This window comes from Canis lupus, chromosome 20 (genome assembly GCF_011100685.1).
Source record: "Canis lupus familiaris isolate Mischka breed German Shepherd chromosome 20, alternate assembly UU_Cfam_GSD_1.0, whole genome shotgun sequence".
Taxonomy (NCBI): Eukaryota; Metazoa; Chordata; class Mammalia; order Carnivora; family Canidae; genus Canis; species Canis lupus.
This window is the reverse complement of record NC_049241.1, coordinates 49,904,353-49,925,524: the sequence shown is the minus strand read 5'-3', so window position 1 is coordinate 49,925,524 and position 21,172 is coordinate 49,904,353. Positions and strand designations below refer to the sequence as shown.

The window sequence follows — 21,172 nt, the reverse complement described above, 5'->3', positions numbered from 1 at the left end:
TTCCTCACATCAATTAAAATAGGGATTCAATTGCTTTAGCCTGTTGAATGTCAGTGTTCTCTAGGGTCATGCACGTGCACTAACTGATCCAAAAATGAAAAGTGACCTGAAGAAAACTTAATTGAATGCCTCACATCCAGTGTTTATGTGGAAAGGAAGGGAAAAAATTGTTAAGGCACTTTACTGGCTCAACAAGAAAACTCACAAGTGGGGCTTCTGGGTGGCTCATTGGTTAAGCATCTGCCTTCAGCTTAAGTCATGATCCCAGGGTCCAGGGATCGAGCCCCGTGTTGGGCTGCCTGCTCAGTGAAGAGCCTGCTTCTCTCTCTCCTGCTCTCCCTACTTGTGCTGTCAAATAAATAAATAAAATCTTAAAAAAAAAAAAAGAGGGATCCCTGGGTGGCGCAGCGGTTTGGCGCCTGCCTTTGGCCCAGGGCGCGATCCTGGAGACCCGGGATCGAATCCCACATCAGGCTCCCAGTGCATGGAGCCTGCTTCTCCCTCTGTCTGTGTCTCTGCCTCTCTCTCTCTCTCTCTCTGTGACTATCATAAATAAAAAAAAAAAAAAAAAAAAGAAACCTCACAAATATGGATTGCGTTCACAAAAATAAATAGGACATTAATTATTAACATGAGAACAAACTGTTTTATAAACTAGTAATCAGGGGATCCCTGGGTGGCACAGCGGTTTGGCGCCTGCCTTTGGCCAGGGGTGTGATCCTGGAGTCCCGGGATCGAGTCCCGTGTCAGGCTCCCTGCGCTTCTCCCTCTACCTGTGTCTCTGCCTCTCTCTCTCTCTCTGTGTGTCTCTCATGAATAAATAAATAAAATCTTTAAAAAAATAAATAAATAAAATAAGCTAGTAATCATAGCTGAACACTAGAAGTCTCCAAGTCTACGCCTTGGAAATCCATTTGAACTCATCCCAAATTAAAGAACAGACCTATAAATAAATAAATAAATAAATAAATAAATAAATAAATAAATAAATAAATAAATAAATAAATAAATAAATAAATAAAATAAAGAACAGACCTCAGAATATTAGTAACACACATAAGAGAGGGAATAATAATAATACTGGCAGGGTAATGATAGAATTTTTTTTTTCTTTTGAAATTCACTCCTTTCTTGACTCTTTGGAAATATTTTACCTGTCTTTCACGTTGTATGGATTTTTATTTTTTATTTTTTATTTTTTTGTATGGATTTTTAAAAGATTTTTATCTATTCATGAGAGACACAGAGAGGGGCAGACATAGGTAGAGGGAGAAACAGACTCCCTGTCCCAGGACTCGATCCCAGGACGCCAGTTACAGCCTGAGCCAAAGGCAGACGCTCAACCAGAGCCACCCAGGGGCCCCTCACGTTGTATGGATTAAATAAATTTTTATTCATTGAAAATTTTAAGACTAAAATTAATTGAATAAATCTTTTAAATGTGACAAACCAGAGGAGTGGTCGTGCTGACAGGGGAGATCACCCAGGAAAGTTTCAAAGAGGAATTTCCACCCAAAGGGCTTCCCATAGGATGTCTGTGCCCAGGAAAAAATCCTGGGAGGAGGGGCACAAGGACTTCGTACTGCGTTGTTCCAGGGGGTTATTCCCTACTTTTCCCTTCCGTAAAATATCTAGGAATACAAACTAAACGCATTTAAAAGCGACATCCAGGGGATCCCTGGGTGGCGCAGCGGTTTAGCGCCTGCCTTTGGCCCAGGGCGCGATCCTGGAGACCCGGGATCGAATCCCACATCGGGCTCCCGGTGCATGGAGCCTGCTTCTCCCTCTGCCTATGTCTCTGCCTCTCTCTCTCTCTCTGTGTGACTACCATAAATAAATAAAAAAAAAATAAAAAAAATAAAATAAAAGCGACATCCATTAAAACCAGGGGAAGGGGGGATGATAAATAACTGAAATACTGGGTCTGCTTGAAATGCATCATGAAGGACGAACAGTTCATTGTGACGCTGTGAATTGGAGACGGGAAGTGGGCCAGGAGGGATATGGAAATTGCCTCAACGACTGCCAGTCCCAGGGAGAGCTGCGCGCGACAGGACCGTGGATTTCACCGTTTTCCACAATTCTGGAACACTCAGAAGAAAACGGTCCCCTCTGAAGAGAAAGGAAGGACTGGAGACCTCACAGACCATGCACCTTCCGCGCACGAACTCCGGAGGGCCAGTCGCGATCGTCCCCTGTCACTTGAGGTCACCACTGCATAGCCTGGGGAGACACGGAGCTGCGGGCGCAGAGCTGTCGGTCCAGACTCGAGGGCCGAAGTTGCCGCGCGCAGAGACGCGACAGGACTCTGGAATGCCAGCTGCCCGCCCCGCCCCCGCCCCCGCGCCGCGCGCCGGCGGGGCCTGAGGTCCGAGAGGCGCCCCCGACGCACTGGAGTCCCAGACTTCAGAGTTGTCCGCGGGGAAGCGAGATCGCGCCACGGCCGCCTCCGGCCGGTTCCAAACAGCACTCCGCCCCCCTCTCTGGAAGCCCGGGCCTGCACACTCACCATTTCTAGCTTTCCTGGGTCTCCCAGCGTTCCACCTGCGATTTCTGGGGAAAGTACAGGTCTCAGTCAGGTAGAATCAGAGGAAGAGCGACGCGGAAGTTTGGAGCGCAGGTAACCCGCGATGCCAACAATGGCGGGAGCCAGAGGCCTCCTGCGGTGCGCCTGCGGAGCGTCGCCCCACCCACCTGCCCTGACGTCTCCTCTGATTGGGCAGCTTGCAAGGCCCGCCCCCTCTCCCTGGGGAGTGACGGCAGGCCAGAGGTTTGGTGTCTGGGGAGCACCGGTGGGGAACTCGTCGTCTCCAGGGGCCTTTACGTTGGAGGGTAACGCTGAGGGGCCAACTCTGGAACTGTGACCCTTTACAAATACACACCCTTGAGTCACCTGGCTCCATTTTGATCCCCATCCTTACTTATTTCAGAGTTTAAAAACCCTGTTGCCTTCCAAGCGCTCAGCTGTGGTGGAAAGTTGGAACCCTAGTCCCAGCTGAGTAACGGACTCTTCCAAGACCGTAAGTTGTAGGGTGTTTAGTCACCTACACCTGAGTATTCTCAGGTATACGTTTTATGCTGAAAGGAACTTTATTTCAGATGATTGTTTGAATGTATCCTTAAAGAACTGTGCTATATAAAAGGCTATAATACCTGTAAGGTAATTTGATTACTGTTTGGGCTGATGTAACAAGAAACAAGAAAAGGTTACGTGAGTATAGGATGTTCTTGGAAAGTGTACTTGGAAAGTATTAATATCCTTTTTTTTTTTTTCATGATAGTCACAGAGAGAGAGAGAGAGAGAGAGAGAGGCAGAGACACAGGCAGAGGGAGAAGCAGGCTCCATGCACCGGGAGCCCGACGTGGGATTCAATCGTGGGATTCAATCCCGGGTCTCCAGGATCGCGCCCTGGGCCAAAGGCAGGCGCCAAACCGCTGCGCCACCCAGGGATCCCAGTATTAATATCCTTAAGAGATTGGTTTGCAAAACTCTTAATGCATTTATCCACTTATTTGAACAACTTTGGGGAAGCATTTTTTTAAAAATCATTTTATTTTTCATCATGATAAATGTACTCCTTTATCCCCATTCCCTACTTCCCCCATACCCCCACCTACTCCCCTCTGGTAACTATCAATTTGTTCTTAATCTTAAGAGTCTGGTTCGGTTTTTTTTTTTTTAAGATTTTATTTACTTATTCATGAGAGACACAGACAGAGAGAGGCAGAGACATAGGCAGAGAGAGAAGCAGACTCGCTGCAGGGAGCCTGTTGCAGGACTTGATCCTAGGACCCTGGAATCACAATCTGAGCCAAAGGCCGACTCTCATCTACTGAGCCACCCAGGTGCCCCAATAGTCTGTTTCTTGGTTTGTTTTTTTTTCCTTTGTTTTTTTTTTTTAATATTAGATTTATTTATTTATTTATTTGTTTATTTATTTATTCATGAGAGACACAGAGAAAGAGAGAGGCAGAGACACAGGCAGAGGGAGAAGCAGGCTCCATGCAGGGAGCCCCACGTGGGACTCGATCCTGGGTCTCCAGGATCACGCCCTGGGCCGAAGGTAGATGCTTAACCACCGAGCCACCTGGGCTGCCCCTTTTGGTTGTTTTGTTTCTTAAATTCCATGTATGAATGAAATCATACCGTATTTGTCTTTTTATAATTTCGCTTAGCATTATACTCTCTTGCTCCATCTATGTTGTTGCAAATGGCAAGATTTCATTCTTTTTATAGCTGAGTAATGTTCATATATATATATATATATACATATATATCACTTATCAATTTGTCTAACTACAGACACTTGGACTGCTTCCATAGTTTCACTATTGTAGAGAATGCTGCATAAACATAGAGGTGCATGTACTCCTTTGAATTAGTGTTTTTGTATTTGGGGGGTAAATATCCAGTAGTGTGATTCCTGGATTGTAGGATAGTTCTCTTTTTAATTTTTGAGGGACCTCTATACTGTTTTCCAGAGTGGCTGCACCAGTTTGCATTCCCACCAACAGTGCAAGAGGATTTCTTTTTCTCCACATCCTCACCAATACCTGTTGTTTCTTGTGTTGTTGGTCTTAGTCATTCTGACAGGTGTGAGGTGATACCTTGTTGTAGTTTTGATTCACATTTCCTTGATGATGAGTGATGTTGAGCATCTTTTCATGTGTCTGCTGGCCATCTGGATGGCTTCTTTGGAGAAATGTCTGTTTATGTCTTCTGTCCATTTTTTAGTTGGATTATTTGTTTTTTGGGTATTGAGTTGTATCAATTCTTTATGTATTTTGGATACTAACCCTTTATCAGATATGTTGTTGGCAAATATCTTCTCCCATTCAGTAAGTTGCCTTTTAGTTTTGTTGATTACATCCTTCACTGAGCAGAAACTTTTTATTTTGATGTAGTCCCAATAGTTTCTTTTTTTGCCTTTATTTCCCTTGCCTCAGGAGACATATCTAGAAAAATATTGATATGGCCAAAGTCAGAGAGATTACTGTCTGTGCATTCTCCAAGGATTTTTATAGTTTCAGGTCTCACATTTAGGTCTTTAATCCATTGTGAGTTTATTTTTGTGTATGGTGAAAGAAAATGGTCCAGTTTCATTCTTTTGCATGTGACTGTCCGGGTTTCCCAAAACCATTTGTTGAAGAGTTGAACAACTTTATTGGATCCAATTCACATACTATACAATGGATCCCTTTAATTTGTACAACTCACTGTTTTTTTTTTTTTAAAGATTTTATTTATTTATTCATGAGAGAGAGAGAGAGAGAGAGGAACAGACACAGGCAGAGGGAGAAGCAGGCTCCATGCAGGGAGCCCGAAGTGGGACTCGATCCCGGGTCTCCAGGATCAGGCCTTGGGCTGAAGGCAGTGCTCAACCGCTGAGCCACCCAGGCTGCCCAAGTGTCTGACTCTTGATTTCGGCTCAGGTCATGATCTCAGGGTGGTGAGGTCAAGCCCCATTTTGAGCTCTGTTTTGGGCATGGAGCCTCCTTAAGATTCTCTCTCTCCTTCTTCATCTGCCTCTCCTCTTTGCCTCTCCCTCTCAAAAAAATAAAAAAAGAATATTATTTTCATAAATTTGTGCTAGGCCAACTAGATAGCCATGTGCAAAAGAAAGGTTTGGGGTGTCTGGGTGGTTCAGGTCAGCTAAGCGTCTGCTTTTGGCTCAGGTCCTGATCTCAGGGTCCTGTGGTTGACCCCCACATAGTGTTGGGCTTCCTGCTTATTGGGGAGTCTTGTTCTCCCTCTACCTCTCTCCACCCCCACTTGTGTACTCTCTCTCTCTCTCTGTCTCAAATAAACAAATAAAATCTTGGAAAAAAAGAGAAAAAAGAGATTTTATCCTTATAGGACACCACATACAATAATTTAACAGGATGAAGGATAAAGACCTAAATGTAAGAGTAAATTATAACACTTACCTAAAACATAGGAAACAATTCTTGACTTGTATTTGGCAAGGAATTGATAGCTGACACCAAGAGCAAGAATGGGAAAGAATGGGCTCCATCAAATTTGGACTTCATCAAATTAATGACTTTTTTTCTTAAAGGACACTTATCAGGAAAATGAAAACACTCTTTGGAACCCTTGTTGCACTATTGCTGAGAATATAAAATCGTGTTGATGGTATGATAAAACAACATGACAATTCCTTTAAAAATTACAAACCAAGTTATTCTCTGAGCTAGCAATTCTACTTTTGGGAATTGAAGTAGAATTGAAAGCAGTGACTCAAATAGCCTGACTCAGATCATTGACCACAGGGCTCTATGCCCCACTGGAATTGCTTGGGAGCACCATTATATTTTAAACAACACAAACCATGTGTTTGAACAAAATCACTCAAATTTAGTGTATGTGGAAAGGAGGAAAGAAACTAATGCGCATTTACTAGTTCAGCCAGAAAATCCCAAATATCTATTCCTTTGGGGGAAAGAAAGGTGTAAATTATTTTTCATGGCAAGACATTGTTTTGCAAATAAGTAGTCCTGCTTGAATATACTTCCACCCTGCAAATCTAAGCGGATTTGAAACCACCCAGAATTAAAGAATAGGCCTCAAAAACTTACAACACACTCTCTGGACAAGAAAAAGTGAAATTAAAATCCTTAACAAATGGAATGTAATACTAGAATATCTTTTTTCTGAAATTCACCACATTTTTACCTCTTTGGAAATATTTTATACTTTTCTTCAAGCTCTATTAATTAAATAAATTTTATCCCTATTGGAAAAAGAAATAAATTAGTACATCTTTTTAAAATGACAAACACAGGGTGGTAACCAGACAAATCACCCAGAAAAATTTCAAAGTTGAAACTCTACCAAAAGACTTCCCATTGGATGCTTGTGCCCAGGAAATAAACTTAGGGGAGAGGCACATGGATGTCATATAAGATATTCCAGATTGTTGTTCTGTGCAATTGAAACATTGAGTCTGTTTGAAATACACCATGGAGAACAAATAGTTGATAATGTCAATCAGAAAGGAAAGTGACATTGGGAAACACAGGAGCCATCTCAAAATTTAGGCATTTATTCCAGTTCTGACATGATTTCCCAGTATCACCGTAATTGTCACTACAGAACTGCACACCTAAACTAGAAATGTCATAGTTTGTGTATATTAGCACAATTAAAAGTATAAATTTTATTTTATTTTATTTTTTTATGATAGTCACAGAGAGAGAGAGAGAGAGAGGCAGAGACACAGGCAGAGGGAGAAGCAGGTTCCATGCACCGGGAGCCCGACGTGGGATTCGATCCCAGGTCTCCAGGATCGGCCCTGGGCCAAAGGCAGGCGCCAAACCGCTGCGCCACCCAGGGATCCCAAAAGTATAAATTTTAAAGCAAAAGATTCAAATACTTGGGAGGCTATGGAAATCTTTAGCTAAAATACCACATGCATGCAGGTAGATAAGGGATGGGTAGAAACGCTGTCAACAGCGGGATCCAGTCTTTATTGCATAGGGTGAGATCATTTTTTTGTTCTATTTTTTAAGATTTTATTTACTTATTCATGAGAGACACACATACAGAGGCAGAGACATAAGCAGAGGGAGAAGCAGGCTCCCTGCAGGGAGCCCCATGGGGGACTCCATCCCTGGCCCCCGGGATCACGACCTTGAGTCAAAGGCAGACACTCAACCACTGAGCCACCCAGGTGTCCAGGTGAGATCATTTTTAAGTGTATTTGTAAACAAGGGTCACAGGTCTATGAGTGATTTCTCAGCCTCATGCCAACCTCAGAGCACCCTCTAGTACCGGTCTGGCCTGGTCAGGTGCTCCTCTTGCTCTGAAGAAGGACGTCGCTCCATTGGGACTCTTGAACTCCCTGCGCACACCTGTGTCCCCACATTTAGAAGGACCTGCAGGAAGACACCACTATCCCTCTAGGGCCTGGACCAAGTTTTGTCTAAAAGCAAACGTCCAAAACAATAAAAATATAAATATAAATAAATAAATAATGATAAATAAATAAATACATAAATAAACAAACAAATAAATAAATAAAAAAGCAAACGTCCAAGTTGCTGACAGGTTCCCGACCACCCGCAGAAACTGGTTCTCCTAAGCAATCAGACCTCCTGTTGTCACTCAGGAGCAGAGGGGCGGGTCCCTGCGAGCTGTCCAATCAGGGGCGAGCAGGGACGGGTGGGCGTGGCGACGCTCCGCAGCAGCTTGGACTCCGGGGGCCTCGCTCGCGATCGCATCTCACCTGCGCGTAACGGTCTCAGGTGGTTCTGCTGGAGCATCAGTCGCGCAGATTGAGGCGCCTGCTGCGGGCGCGGTAGGGACGACGCCCACGGGCCGAAAAGCTGGGAAGCGGTGAGTGTGCGGGGCCGGGGGTGCCAGGACGGGCGGAGGGGCTGGGCTGGCAGCCAGGACCCCTGTGCGCGGCCGCGTCTCCCCGGAACGTACGGTGACCACGGGGAGGGTCGTCAGGGGACAGTCGTGACTCGGTCTCTGTAGTTCGTGCGTGGGCGGTGCTGTGGTCTGTGGGGTCCCCAGTCTCTCCATTCTCTTGGGGGGCGCCCGTTTTCTCCTGAGTGTTCCAAATGTTTGGGAAGCAGAGGATCAAATCCACGACCCTGTCCCCAAGCCTATCCTTTCCTGGGACTGGCAATAAATGCTTGTTTCCAGATCCTGCCCCGCGTCCCCAGACGCCAGCTTCCCCTGTCCAGTTCAGAGCATCAGTATCAACTGTTTGTCTTCCTTGGTGCAATTCTAGCAGACAGTGTTTTAATCGTTTAGCGTTTTCACAGTCAGTGACGGCTTTTTTTTTTTTTTTTTTTTGGACGGCTCATTTTAAATGTTTATATTTTTGTCTGGATATTTTACGTGAGAAGCAAGCAGAGAATAACCACCTGTAACTACATTTTATGAAATCCTGTTACTCTCCTCCCACGATCTTTTCCTGGGCACAGACATCTTGTGGGAAGTCCTTTTGGGGGGAGGTTCCTCTTTTGAAAGTTTCCTGGGTGATCTGTCCTGCCAGCCCTGCCCATGCCAAGATTTGTCACTTTGATAAAATTCATTCACTTTTAGTTTCCAGTTTCAATTAAATAAAATATATTTACTTGATAGATTGAAAAAGTATTAAATATTCCCAAAACACAAAAGGTGAATTTCAGAAAAAATAAAATATTCTAGTATCACATACATGTGTTAAAATTTCCTGTTTCTCATTTTTTTTACCCCTGAGAAGGTGTAATAATATTCTAAGGTCTGTATTGTTTTGTTTTTTAATGTGAGGGCGAAGGGGAGCAGTTTCCAATATAATTCCAGCAATTAGAATATTCAAGTACTAGCCTGGGTGGCTCAGCGGTTTAGCGCCACCTTCAGCTCATGGAGTGATCCTGGAGACCCGGGATTGAGTCCCACATCCGGCTCCCTGTATGGAGCCTGCTTCCCTCTCTGCCTGTGTGTCTCTGCCTCTCTGTCTCTCTCTTGGTCTCTCATAAATAAATAAATAAAATCTTCAAAAAATAATATTCAAGTATGTTTGTTTATAGGACAGCTTCTTGCCATGGAAATAATAATCTACTCTCATTGTTTCGTAAAGTAATAAATACTTGTGGATTTTCTTGTTGAGCTGGAAAAAAAAAAGCCTTACAATCTTCTTCCATCTTTTCTACATAAACATTGGATTTGTGCGGTTTTTCTAGATTATTTAATACTGGGTTTGTGTCATTAAATATATCAATATAGTCCAAAGCTATGGGACTAGGAGCAGAAGACTATGACTAGACCCAAGGTAGGCTCCCCACCCCGTTTCTCATTGAGCCTGCATAGGGAAATACCTTCAAGACCTAGCTGGTTCAGGGATCCCTGGGTGGCTCAGCGGTTGAGCGCTTGCCTTCGGCCCAGGGCATGATCCTGGAGTCCCAGGATCCAGTCCCATATCGGGCTCCCTGCGTGGAGCCTGCTTCTCCCTCTGCCTCTCTCTCTCTCTCTCTCTCTCTTTCTCTGTCTCTCAAGAATAAATAAATCTTTAAAAAAAAGGGGGGGGGGCAGCCCGGGTGGCTCAGCGGTTTAGCACCTGCCTTCAGCCCAGGGTGTGGTCCTGGAGTCCCGGGCTCCCTGCATGGAGCCTGCTTCTCCCTCTGCCTGTGTCTCTGCCTCTCTCTCTCTGGTCTCTCATATGTAAATAAATAAAATCTTTAAAAAAAAAAAAAAAAAAAAGAACCCAGCTGGTTCTTCCTGAGGAGCCTCTGCAGAAGTCCTTCCTGCTCATACCCAGCACAGAAGGAGCCATTGTATGAAGAGAAGCTACAGAGCCTGGAACGCTGGGGATGCATATGCACAAAGGGATGATGAGGCCCTTCGAGGTAACTGTGGTACCCTTGTGTCTGTGTCTAGACATAGTTTCAAGTTTCACCTGCAGATGCACTCCAGGGTAATTTGTATTGAGAAAGTCTGTGAAAGTCAGGAGTTCTGCGTCTGGGTTTAGGGTTCATGAATTTGGGAGTTCATCTGGTAGCAACCTAAAACTGAATCCATCTGAGAGTTTCCTCACTTGTGAGAATGGAAGCCTCAGAGAGGGAGGGGAGTTCAGGGTTCATTCCTATGGCTGCTCAGGTGTCCTTTCCTCACCCTCCTACCCCCCACTTTACTGGGATCTACCAACTCCAGGGCTTTTGTCTCCACTGGGAGAGACCAGAGTGTGTTTTACTCTCTGAATGTGGCTTTCCTAAGCAGGCTGATCATCTGTGCTGAATCCAATGTTTATGTTTCTTTTCTCTGGATTCCTTTTCAGATTGAGTATTACAGCCCTTTGGTTCTAGTTTCCCTTAGTACTTTGTAATTTTTTATTTATTTTAGAAAGGGAGGGAGATGGGGGAGGTGCAGAGGGAGAGAGAGAGAATCTTAAGCAGGCTCCATGTCCACCACAGAGCCTGACACAGGGTTCAGTGTCACGACCCTGAGATCACGACCTGGGCTAAAATCAGGAGTCACATGATTAACTGACAGAGCCACTCAGGCACCCTGGTACTTCATAATTTTATTCCCTGTGGGAGAAATAACTTTTTTTGTTTCTTGGGCTTGAAAATGTAAGTTGATGGAGAGACATGATGGCAGTAAGGCAAGAAAACTATGGAACTAAATAGAATTTTTGTTCCTTTTAGGCAAAAGCACTTCAAGATTTGAGATGACCGTGCTTCAGTTTTTCAGGTACATGGTTTCATTTCTACATCAGTGTTTGTATGTGTGTGTCCCCAGAGGACACAGATATTTAAAAGGGTAAAGAATGTGAATTGCTATTTTAATTGATGTGAGGAAAGCTACTCATAGCTTATTAATTCTTTGGGGAGACCTGGGTGGCTCATTCGGTTAGGGATCTGCCTTTGGTTAGGGTCATGATCCCGGGGTCCTGCGATGGAGTCCCCTGTCAGGCTCCCTGCTCAGCGGGGAGTCTCCTCCCTCTGCCTCTCCCTCCTACTTGTGCGCTCTCTCTCACAGTGACTTCAAATAAATAAATAAAATATTTTTTTTAAAAAATGAAGTCTTTGAAAATCCAGTACATTTTTAAAAAGATTTTTAAATTTATTTATTCATAAGAGACACAGAAGCAGAGACATAGGCAGAGGGAGAAGCAGTCTTCCTGCAAGGAATCCGATGTGGAACTCGATCCTGGACACTGGGATTATGCCCTGGGCCGAAGGCAGACACTCAACCACTGAGCCACCCAGGCATCCTGAAAATCCAATATATTTAACCCAAACCCTATTGCATCAGAAGATTCTACTTATTTCTGAAGACACCCAGTATTGAACCTAGGGGAAGGACAAACTATGATGCTACATGTCCTTCTAGTTAGAAAAAGATAAGAAAATATTCTTTTTCTATGCTTTTCACTTTTGTAACTGTTAGTGTTTAAAGGAATTAAATCTGGGACACTTAGTTGGCTCGGTTGGTGGAGCACAAGACTCTTGATTGTCCTCCACTACAATCAAGGTTGTGGGGCTGAGCCTTACACTAGGGGTAGAGATTACTGAAAAATAAAAAGGGGAGCCTGAGTGGCTCAGTTGGTTAAGTGTCTGCCTTCAGCTCAGGTCATGATCCTGGAGTCCCAGGATTGAACCTCATGTCAGGATCCCTGCTCAGTAGGGAGTCTGCTTCTCCCTCTGCCCCTTCCCCTGCTCACCCCTCTCCCTCAAATAAATAAAATCCTTTAAAAAATGAATTAAGGGGTGCCTGGGTGGCTCAGTCAGTTAAGCATTTGCTTTCAGCTCAGGTCATGATCCCAGGGTCCTGAGATTAAGCCTCGACTCAGGCTCCCTGCTCAACTGGGAGTCCACTTCTTCTTCTCTCTCTGCCCCTCCCCCTCCTTGTGCTCTGTCTCTCTCTCTCAAATAAATAAAATCTTAAAAGAATTGAATCTTCGAATGGTCTCCTATGTACAAGAGTTAAAATTAAATAAAGCCTGCTAAGTAGTAAAACACAGTATATACAAACTTCTGTTTATTTGAAGTAAATCTGTAAGACAGAAAGTCTAGGGGCAGCCCGGGTGGTTCAGTGGTTTAGCGCCGCCTTCAGCCCAGGGTGTGATCCTGGAGACCCTGGATCGAGTCCGCATCGGGTTCCTTGTGAGGAGTCTGCTTCTCCCTCTGCCTGTGTCTCTGCCTCTCTGTGTGTGTCTTCCATGAATAAATAAATAACAATCTTAAAAAAAAAAAAAAAAAAAGGAAAGTCTAACTTATGAAAACTCACTGCCCAAATGTCCTGCTCTGCTCCGGGGCTGTAACTCCAGCCGTCTTCAAATAAAGTGTTGATCATTTCATGAGCTTCCTGCCAGTGTTAATGTTTCTTTTTATGGAAACCAAGCCATTTCCAATGCATATTTTTCTTACCCATGTGTGTCCTTGTAATGAGCAGCCAGACTCTTTTGATGTTTGTTGACAGCTTACTCTTCACCCCTCCCTCTTTCCCTTATCTCCACAGTTGAACAAACAGACAAGAAAATCTGGAGGCTCCCTTATATGGCACTGGCTTCAGATTCCAAGTACACAAGCCCCTGTGTGCAGAATTCTTTCCCTGGCCCCACCCCTGACAAAGATTCTTTGCTTGACCAAACTTGAGTTAGGCTCCTGAACCTTCTCGTAAATCTGTCTGGGTAGCTTCTTGAAAAATCCAGTTTTAGCAAGAATCCTGCTAAGTCAGTTGAACCAGAATCACCCCCATCCCCTCCATATCTACACTTTTGATATTTGATCATGTTCCTCCCCCCACCACCTGGCCTGTCTTGAGTAAGAGTCCTGTTAGGTCATTTTAGCCAGAACCAGCTTACCCTGATTTTTCTCTTGGTAATTCTCTTTTCACTGACCTCCACCCTATTCTCTGGCCATAAACTCCCACTTGCCCATGCTGTATTCAGAATTGAGCCCCAGCTCTTTCTCACCCATTGTGAAATCTCATTGCCATTGTCTCTATACCTGTCACAGTGGTTCTGAATAAAATCTGCTCTACTGGGGCAGCCCTGGTGGCTCAGTGGTTTAGTGCCACCTTTAGCCCAGGGCCTGATCCTGGAGACCTGGGATTGAGTCCCACGTTGGGCTCCCTGCATGGAGCCTGCTTCTCCCTCTGCCTGTGTCTCTGCCTCTCCCTCTCTCTCTTTCTGTGTGTGTCTCTCATGAATAAATAAATAAAATCTTTAAAAAATCTGCTCTACTGTCTTTGACAAGTGTCATTGAATTTTTTTTTCTTTAATCCCCAGCCACAGTAAAAACCCATGATGAGCTCCTTTCCTTGCTTTTTGAAACACATTTCAGAGCTGCTTGAGAGACTGGCCTCCCCTCCCCTAGATCTCAATTATGTGAGTCCTAAGCCTTTTCTTACCCTCTTGATGTGCATGTGTGTTTTGGGGGCAGGGAGGAGGGGCATGAGTCTTAACACAGGAACCACATATCTGCAGGTGACCATAACACTTGGTCGTGAGCAGCATATCCAAACAAAGCTACCACCCAAGGTCTGTCTTCTCTTACTCTGACTTGCTCACCTGCTCTGCTACCTGATGGTGGCATGCACTATGGGCTGCCGGGGCCTCAGGAGCTCATGCTGTGTGCTGTGCTGCCCTGTTTTGGTGAGCCTATCAAGCCTAAGTTCTAGATTCAACTGACCAGGGGTGGTAGTTCTAGGATTCCTAGGCCTTCAGAGCAGGAGGATGGGATTGGGGCCCTCCTTACAGTGGTCCTGGGTTGATGTGTTTGCAGGGATTTATCTGTGTGTTCGAATGAAGCAATGATAAAGGCTAGGTTGGCCCTGAGATATCCCAGGGGGTGGAGGTGGGAGAGAAGACTATATAAGAGAAGGGCACATCCAGGGGTCACTCCTGAGACAGCTGTCACTTAAAAAAAGAAAGAGAGGGGTGCCTGGGTGGCTCAGCGGTTGAGCATCTGCCTTTGGTTTAGGGCATGATCTCGGGGTCCCGGGATCAAATCCCACATCAGGCTTCCTGCATGGAGCCTGCTTCTCCCTCTGCCTATGTCTCTGCCTCTCTGTCTCTGTGTCTCTCATGAATAAATAAATAAAGTCTTTAAAAAGAGAGAGAAAGAGAAGAGAGGAAAAAGGCAGTCATTAGAATGCAGGCTGAGTCCCGACCCCAAATACCAAAGGACTCACTAGGATCTTTAAATACCTCTGTGGCTGCTGCCCTGCCTCTACTGCAGCAATATTCTGACCCTCAAGGGTATAGAGGAAAATACACATGGCTTCACTGTGGCACAGCGAAGGTATGAGTTTAAACTGACTTAAGTCCAGGATTTCCAAATCCTATAAAGTAACCAGTTGTCACAGAAGAGTTTCCTGTCCCTGATGGCACTGATTTGAGGCTCTCTGGAGGAAAAAATACATAAATATCAAGGTAGAGAGAATGCTCTCTTCCCTGAACTTCATCCAGTGACAAACAAAAACAAATAAGACCCAAATCATCACCAAAAACAAAACAAAATAGGGAAGGAAGAAAAGAGAAAAACGCTGAAAGAAAGGTCCACCATTTCACCCAATTGGAAATCCAAGATATACTAAAGGAATCAACACAATAACAAAAAAAAAAAAAAAAAAAAGGTTACGGGACTACTGTTAAATTTTTTTTTAAAGATTTTATTTATTTATTCATGATAGTCACACAGAGAGAGAGAGAGGCAGAGACATAGGCAGAGGGAGAAGCAGGCTCCATGCAGGGAGCCCGATGTGGGATTCGATCCCGGGTCTCCAGGATCGCGCCCTGGGCCAAAGGCAGGCGCCAAACCGCTGCGCCACCCAGGGATCCCTACTGTTAAATTTTTTAAAAAAGATTTTATTTATTTATTCATGATAGACATGGAGAGAGAGAGAAGCAGAGACACAGGCAGAGGGAGAAGCAGGCTCCATCCAGGGAGCCTGATGTGAGACTGGATCCCTGTACTCCAGGATCATGCCCTGGGCCAAAAGCAGGCACTAAACCGCTGAGCCACCCAGGGATCCCCACGGGGCTACTGTTTAAACAACTCTTTACAAGACTAAGAGTTTGAAAGGGGTCTCTACAGCAGAGATTTTGAGTTAATTTTGCCATCTGCTTCAAAGCACAAATTCAGAAACCTTCATGCAAATAATACTAGGGTTCAAATTACAGCTATTTTGGGATTCCAGAAAATTTAAGCAAGTTACCCTGATAATGTAGGGGAGTTACTGAATATAAAATAGGGGACAAATAGATATGTCTTACCTTAATGCTCTCCTCAGTTTCTTGCCAGGTGTCATAGTTCTGCAGAAGTCACTTTTCTGCATTCAGTATAACATTAGCTGTGTCATATATGGTGTTTATTATATTAGGTACATTCTTTCTATACCTAATTTGTTTTACTTCATCATTAAAGGATGTTGGATTTTGTCAAATGCCTCTTCTGCACCTGTTGAAATGATCCTATAATTTTTATCTTGCATTTTATTAATTCAGTGTACCACATTTATTGATTTGCATATGTTGAACCATCCTTGCATCCCAGGGATAAAGCCCCTTGATCATGTTGAATAAGTCTTGTAATGTGTTGTTGTATTTGATAGCCTAGTATTTTGTAGAGGATTTTTGCATCTATGTTTCCTAGGGATATTGGCTTGTAATTTTCTTTTCTTGGAGTGTCCTTGTCAGACTTTGTTATCAATGTAATGCTAAATCATAAAATGATTTTGGAAGTGTTTTTTTTTAAGATTTTATTTATTCATGAGAGACAGAGAAGCAGAGACATAGGCAGAGGGAGGAGCAGCTCCCTGTGGGGAGCCTGATGTAGAACTCGATCCCAGGACCCCAGGATCCCTACCTGAGCCAAAGGCAGATGCTCAACCAGAGCCACCCAGGCATTCCAGAAGTGTTTCTTACTCTCTAATTTGTTGAAAGAGTTTGAGAAGGATTAGTATGAATTTTTAAAGTATTTGGTAGAATTTACAGTGGAGCTATATGGTCCTGGGCTTTTCTTTGTTGGGAGGTTTTTGATGACTGGTTCAATTTCCTTACTTATTACTGAGCTTTTGTTTTTATATTTCATGATTCAGTCTTAGGAAGTTGTATGTTTATAAGAGTTTATCCAATACTTGTAGATTATCAAATTTGTTGACATTCATAGTAATCTCTTATGAATCTTTGTATTTCTGTGCTATCAGTTATGATTTCTTCTTAATTTCTAATTTTATTAAAGGGCTTTCTTTAAAGATGGTATCTATTTATTTATTTATTTATTTTTAAAAAGATTTTATTTATTTATTCATGAGAGAAACAGAAAGAAGGCAGAGACACAGGGAGAAGGAGAAGCATGCTCCTCACAGGGAGCCCGATGTGGGACTCGATCCCAGAACTCTGGGATCACCACCCTGAGCCGAAGGCAGACGCTCAACCACTGAGCCACCCAGGCATCCCAACTTTATTTACTTACTTACTTATTTATTTTATATATAGAGAGAGTACAAGCAGGGAGTCAGGAAGGGTGGAGCGAGTAGGAGAGAAAGAATAAAAAGCAGACCCTGCACTGAGTATGGAGCCAGACGTGGGGCTTGATCCAAGGGCCTTGAGATTGTGACTTGAGCCAAAATCAAGAGTTGGATGCTCAACTGACTGAACCACCCATGCACTCCTCTGATTTTATTAATCTTTTCTTTTTTCTTAGTCTACCTAAAGGTTTGCCAGTTTTGTGTATCTTTTCAAATGACCAACTCTTGGTTTCTTTGACCAGATAGTTTATGCTTTCATATATTTTCATGTTACTAATTAGAATCCCTTCATGTCAGCTTAATAAAATTCCTATAGCATTTCTTGTAAGGCAGGTCTAGAGGTGATGAAACTCCCTTAGTTTTGTCTGGAAAAGTCCTTCTCTTTCCTTCCCTTCTGAAGGATAGCCTTGCCAAGTAAAGCATTCTTGGTTGCCAGTTTCCTTCTCTCAGCACCTTGCATAAATCATTTCACCATCTCATGTCCTCAAGGTTTCTGTTGATTAATTTGCTAATAGTCTAATTAGGATTTCCTTGTATGTGATGTTTGGCCTTCCTCTTACTACTTTCAAAGTTCTCTCTGTCTTTTTGATGAATTGATTTTATTTTTTTAAATAATATATTTTTTAAGATTTTATTTATTTATTCATGAGACACACACACAGAGGGAGAGGCAGAGACATAGACAGAAGGAGAAGCAGGCTCCATGCAGGAAGCCCGATGTGGAACTCAATCCGGGGACTGTGGGATCATGCCCTGAGCCAAAGGCAGACGCTCAACCACTGAGCCGCCCAGGCACCCCTGATGAATTGATTTTAATGCATCTTTGTGAAGTCTTCTTCAGGTTCATCCTATTTAGGAATCTTTGAGTTTCATGAACCTGTCTGTCCACATCTCTCCCAAGATTTGGGAAGTTTCCAGACATTATTTCTTTATTATTTTTAAACATATTTATTTATTTTAGAGAGAGAGAGATGGCATGAGTGAGAGGGGCAGAGGGAGAGGGAATCTCAAGCAGACTGTGCTAAGTGCAGAGCCTGATGGGGGACTTAATCCCACAATTCCAAGACCTGAGCCAAAACCAAGAGTCAGATACTTAACCAATTGTACCACCCAGGCACCCCAGCCATTATTTATTTAAATAAGCTTTCTACCTTTCACTCTCTCTTGCTTCATATTTCATGATTCAGTCTTAAGAAGAAGTTTGAAGTTTCTGTAACGCTTATATTATTTCTTTTACTGGTGTCCCCTAAATCTCATAGACTTTCTTCATTCCTTTGCATTCCTTTTTTTTCCCTCCTTCATCTGTATAATTTCAAATGATTGGTCTTCATTGATCCTTTCATCATATTCATTGAACTTGATGCTTGAAGCACTCTATTTGCATTTTCCCATTTCATTTATTCTTCAGTGCTGGAATTCCGGTTTGGTTCATTATGATTTCTATCATCTACCATACTTCTTGTTTGTTCATGTATTATTTTCTAGATTTCATTGAATTGTCTGTAGAGGCTGCTTTTAGACAACAGGCTTGAACAGTGGAAACTTGATCAAGGCAAAGGGGCCCAAAGTGACCCCCACCCTTTGGCTGAATACAAACAGGCCCATCAGGCGACCCCTCTCAAAATATTCACAGGCCCTAACTAACCAATGGGCTACTTACAAGCAGACATAGTTACCAAAAAAAGGGAAAATTCCATACGTCACCATACCGCCTCATGTTCTCTCTTAAAAATAGCCCCCACCCACTGCCTCGTGGCAGATTGTCTCTCCTCTGCTGTCCTGCCCACTACTTCCTTGCGGTGTATTCAATAAAATTCTATCTTCTTTGTTCTACCTTGGGTGAACCCTTTTACCACCAATGCCGCCAGCTTCCTCCTGATCATCATCTCACATTAGGGAGCCCCCATCCAACTGAGAGAGACACCACATTGTCTGTGTTCTTGTGAAGCCTGTTGAGCTTTCTTAGAACAATTTTATCAACAATTTGCATATCTCCATTTCTATTGGACCAGTTACTGGAAAAGTATTGTGTTCCTTTGTTGGCATCATTTTTCCTTCGTTTGTGTGTATGTGTGTGTGTGTTCCTTGAAGTCTTGCATTAGTTCTTTGCATGTGAAGCAGTCACTTCTTTAGAAACAACTTGACCAGGCCACCTGAGTGGCTCAGTGGTTGAGCATCTGCCTTCAGCTCAGGGCGTGATCCTGGAATCCTGAGATCCGAGTCCCACGTGGGGCTTTCTGCAGGGAGCCTGCCTCTCCCTCTGTGCCTGTGTCTCTGCCTCTCTCTCTGTGTCTTTCATGAATAAATAAATAAAATCTTTTAAAAATAGAAACAACTTCACCAGTCAGCCTGGCTAGGGATTCTGAGGCTCTCAGGCCATTTCTATTGATGTGCCTGCTTCACACCTCTGGTTCACCTTTTAGAGGTAATTCTTAAGATTTTATGCCTTCTTCTGATCCCTCAAAGCCAGGCCGGGTACTAAGAGCTTCCTTTTTGTTTTCCCTAATTCTTAAGATTTTATGCCTTCTTCTGATCCCTCAAAGCCAGGCCGGGTACTAAGAGCTTCCTTTTTGTTTTCCCTAGAGTGGTACCCTGGAAAGCATGATTTCTGGAAAGAAGTCTGACTTAATCCTTTTCTTTCTTACTCTATAGCTAAGTTTCTTGTAAACAACATGTAATTGTTATTTTGCTACCCACTGTGAGAGTTGTTGTATTTCTCTTGTATTTAGTTGTTTAAAGTGATTGTTGGCAGGGTGTCTGGGTGGCTAAATCGGTTGGGAGTCTGCCTTTAGCTCAGGTAATGATCCTAGGGTCCTGCGATTGAGGCCCACATTGGGCTCTCTGCTAAATGGGGAGCCTGCTTCTCCTTCTGCCCTTCCCCTCTGCTCATGCTCTCTCTCACTCTCTTGCTCACTCTCTCTTAAATAAAATCTTTAAAAAAATAAAATGATTGTTATATTAAAATCTATATTTTTTACTGTTTTCTATTTACTGCCTTTGTTCCTCTTTTCCTTTTTTCCTTCTCTGCCCTTTATTGAACAATTTACAAGGTTCCATTTCTGCTCTCTCTGCATATCATTATAGTTTTTTTGGTTGTTGGGCTTGAGTTTCAGTATACATTTACAGCTAACCCAACCCCTCTCTGAAGCAACACTATACCACTCACTGGATGAGGAAGTACCTCATAATGGAGTATTACCAATTCCTCCCTACCTGTCCCTTATAACATTGTTGTCATTCATTTTGCTATAATGATAAGCTATAATGAAAACATTGCTATTATGACTGAACAAAACGTTGTCAGATTAAATAAAAAGAGCAAAAACAAATCATTGTATTTTACCTTCATTGATTCCTTCTCTGATACTCTCCCTTTCTTTGTTATTACCTTCTTCCTGATAAGTTTCTTTTAGCATTTCTTGGGAAGCAGGTTTTACTGGTGACAAATTCCCTCAAGTTTTGTGTCAGAAAGTGTATTTTTCTCCTTCACTTTTGAAGGATAATTTTGTTTGACACAGAATTGCAGTTGGTTTTTTTTTTCCTTCAACGCTTAGCTATTTGACAAAACTCTCTTCCTGTTTGCATGGTTTCTGAAAAGAAGACTGATTTAGTTCTTTTCTTTCTATATAACTAAGGCTTTTCTCTCCCTAGATTCTTTTTTTTTTAAAGATTTTTATTTATTTATTTATTCGTAAGAGACAGAGAGGCAGAGACATAGGCAGAGGGAGAAGTAGGCTCCCTGCGGGGAGCCCGATGGGGGAGTCAATCCCAAGACTCCGGGATCACAACCTGAGCCAAAGGCAGACACTCAACCACTAAGCCACTCAGGCATCCCTAGTTTCTTTTTTTAAAAAAGATTGTAGATTGTAGTAGGAAATATCAGAAAGGGAGACAGAACATAAAGACTCCTAACTCTGGGAAACGAACTAGGGGTGGTGGAAGGGGAGGAGGGCGGGGGGGGGGGGGTGAAAGGGTGACGGGCACTGAGGGGGGCACTTGATGGGATGAGCACTGGGTGTTATTCTGTATGTTGGCAAATTGAACACCAATAAAAATAAATTTATTATTAAAAAAATAAAAAAGATTGAAAATTTTTACTTATTAGAGAGAAAGCAGAGTGAAAGAAAGACAGTGCACTAGTGGAGGGGGAGTGGAAGAGGGAAATAGAGAAGCAGACTACCTGATGAACAGGGGGCCCAA

The 21,172-nt window shown here is 43.3% G+C and overlaps 2 protein-coding genes and 1 long non-coding RNA gene across 9 annotated transcripts in view; 2 read left to right on the top strand and 1 right to left on the bottom strand.

Moving 5' to 3' along the window:
- Window positions 1–21,172, bottom strand: part of LOC484934 (zinc finger protein 709-like) — a 38,281-nt gene that overhangs the window by 11,906 nt on the left and 5,203 nt on the right. For 2 of the 4 annotated variants that reach the window (XM_038567181.1, XM_038567182.1), the window contains exon 2: window positions 15,717–15,900. Coding sequence is in view for 2 of the 4 variants with exons in the window: in XM_038567180.1 (XP_038423108.1) it covers window positions 2,510–2,512 (3 nt within the window). In the remaining 2 variants the exon portion in view is untranslated. Of the gene's footprint in view, window positions 1–2,509; window positions 2,696–15,716; window positions 15,901–21,172 lie in introns of those variants that run through there. The other 2 variants (XM_038567180.1, XM_038567179.1) reach the window with 2 other exon arrangements.
- On the top strand, window positions 2,011–3,343 carry LOC106560136. Its single transcript, XR_005375088.1, has 3 exons — window positions 2,011–2,832; window positions 2,931–3,020; window positions 3,282–3,343. It is a non-coding gene; the product is annotated as an uncharacterized LOC106560136 (long non-coding RNA).
- The window catches only part of LOC484933 (zinc finger protein 791), a 47,322-nt gene continuing 34,321 nt past the window's right edge, over window positions 8,172–21,172 (top strand). Inside the window, exons 1-3 of one of the 4 annotated variants that reach the window (XM_038567167.1) lie at window positions 8,172–8,338; window positions 11,140–11,185; window positions 13,728–13,826. In XM_038567167.1, the coding sequence (XP_038423095.1) occupies window positions 13,743–13,826 (84 nt within the window). In that variant the 5' untranslated portion in view covers window positions 8,172–8,338; window positions 11,140–11,185; window positions 13,728–13,742. Of the gene's footprint in view, window positions 8,339–10,199; window positions 10,342–11,139; window positions 11,186–13,727; window positions 13,827–21,172 lie in introns of those variants that run through there. The other 3 variants (XM_038567168.1, XM_038567177.1, XM_038567178.1) reach the window with 3 other exon arrangements.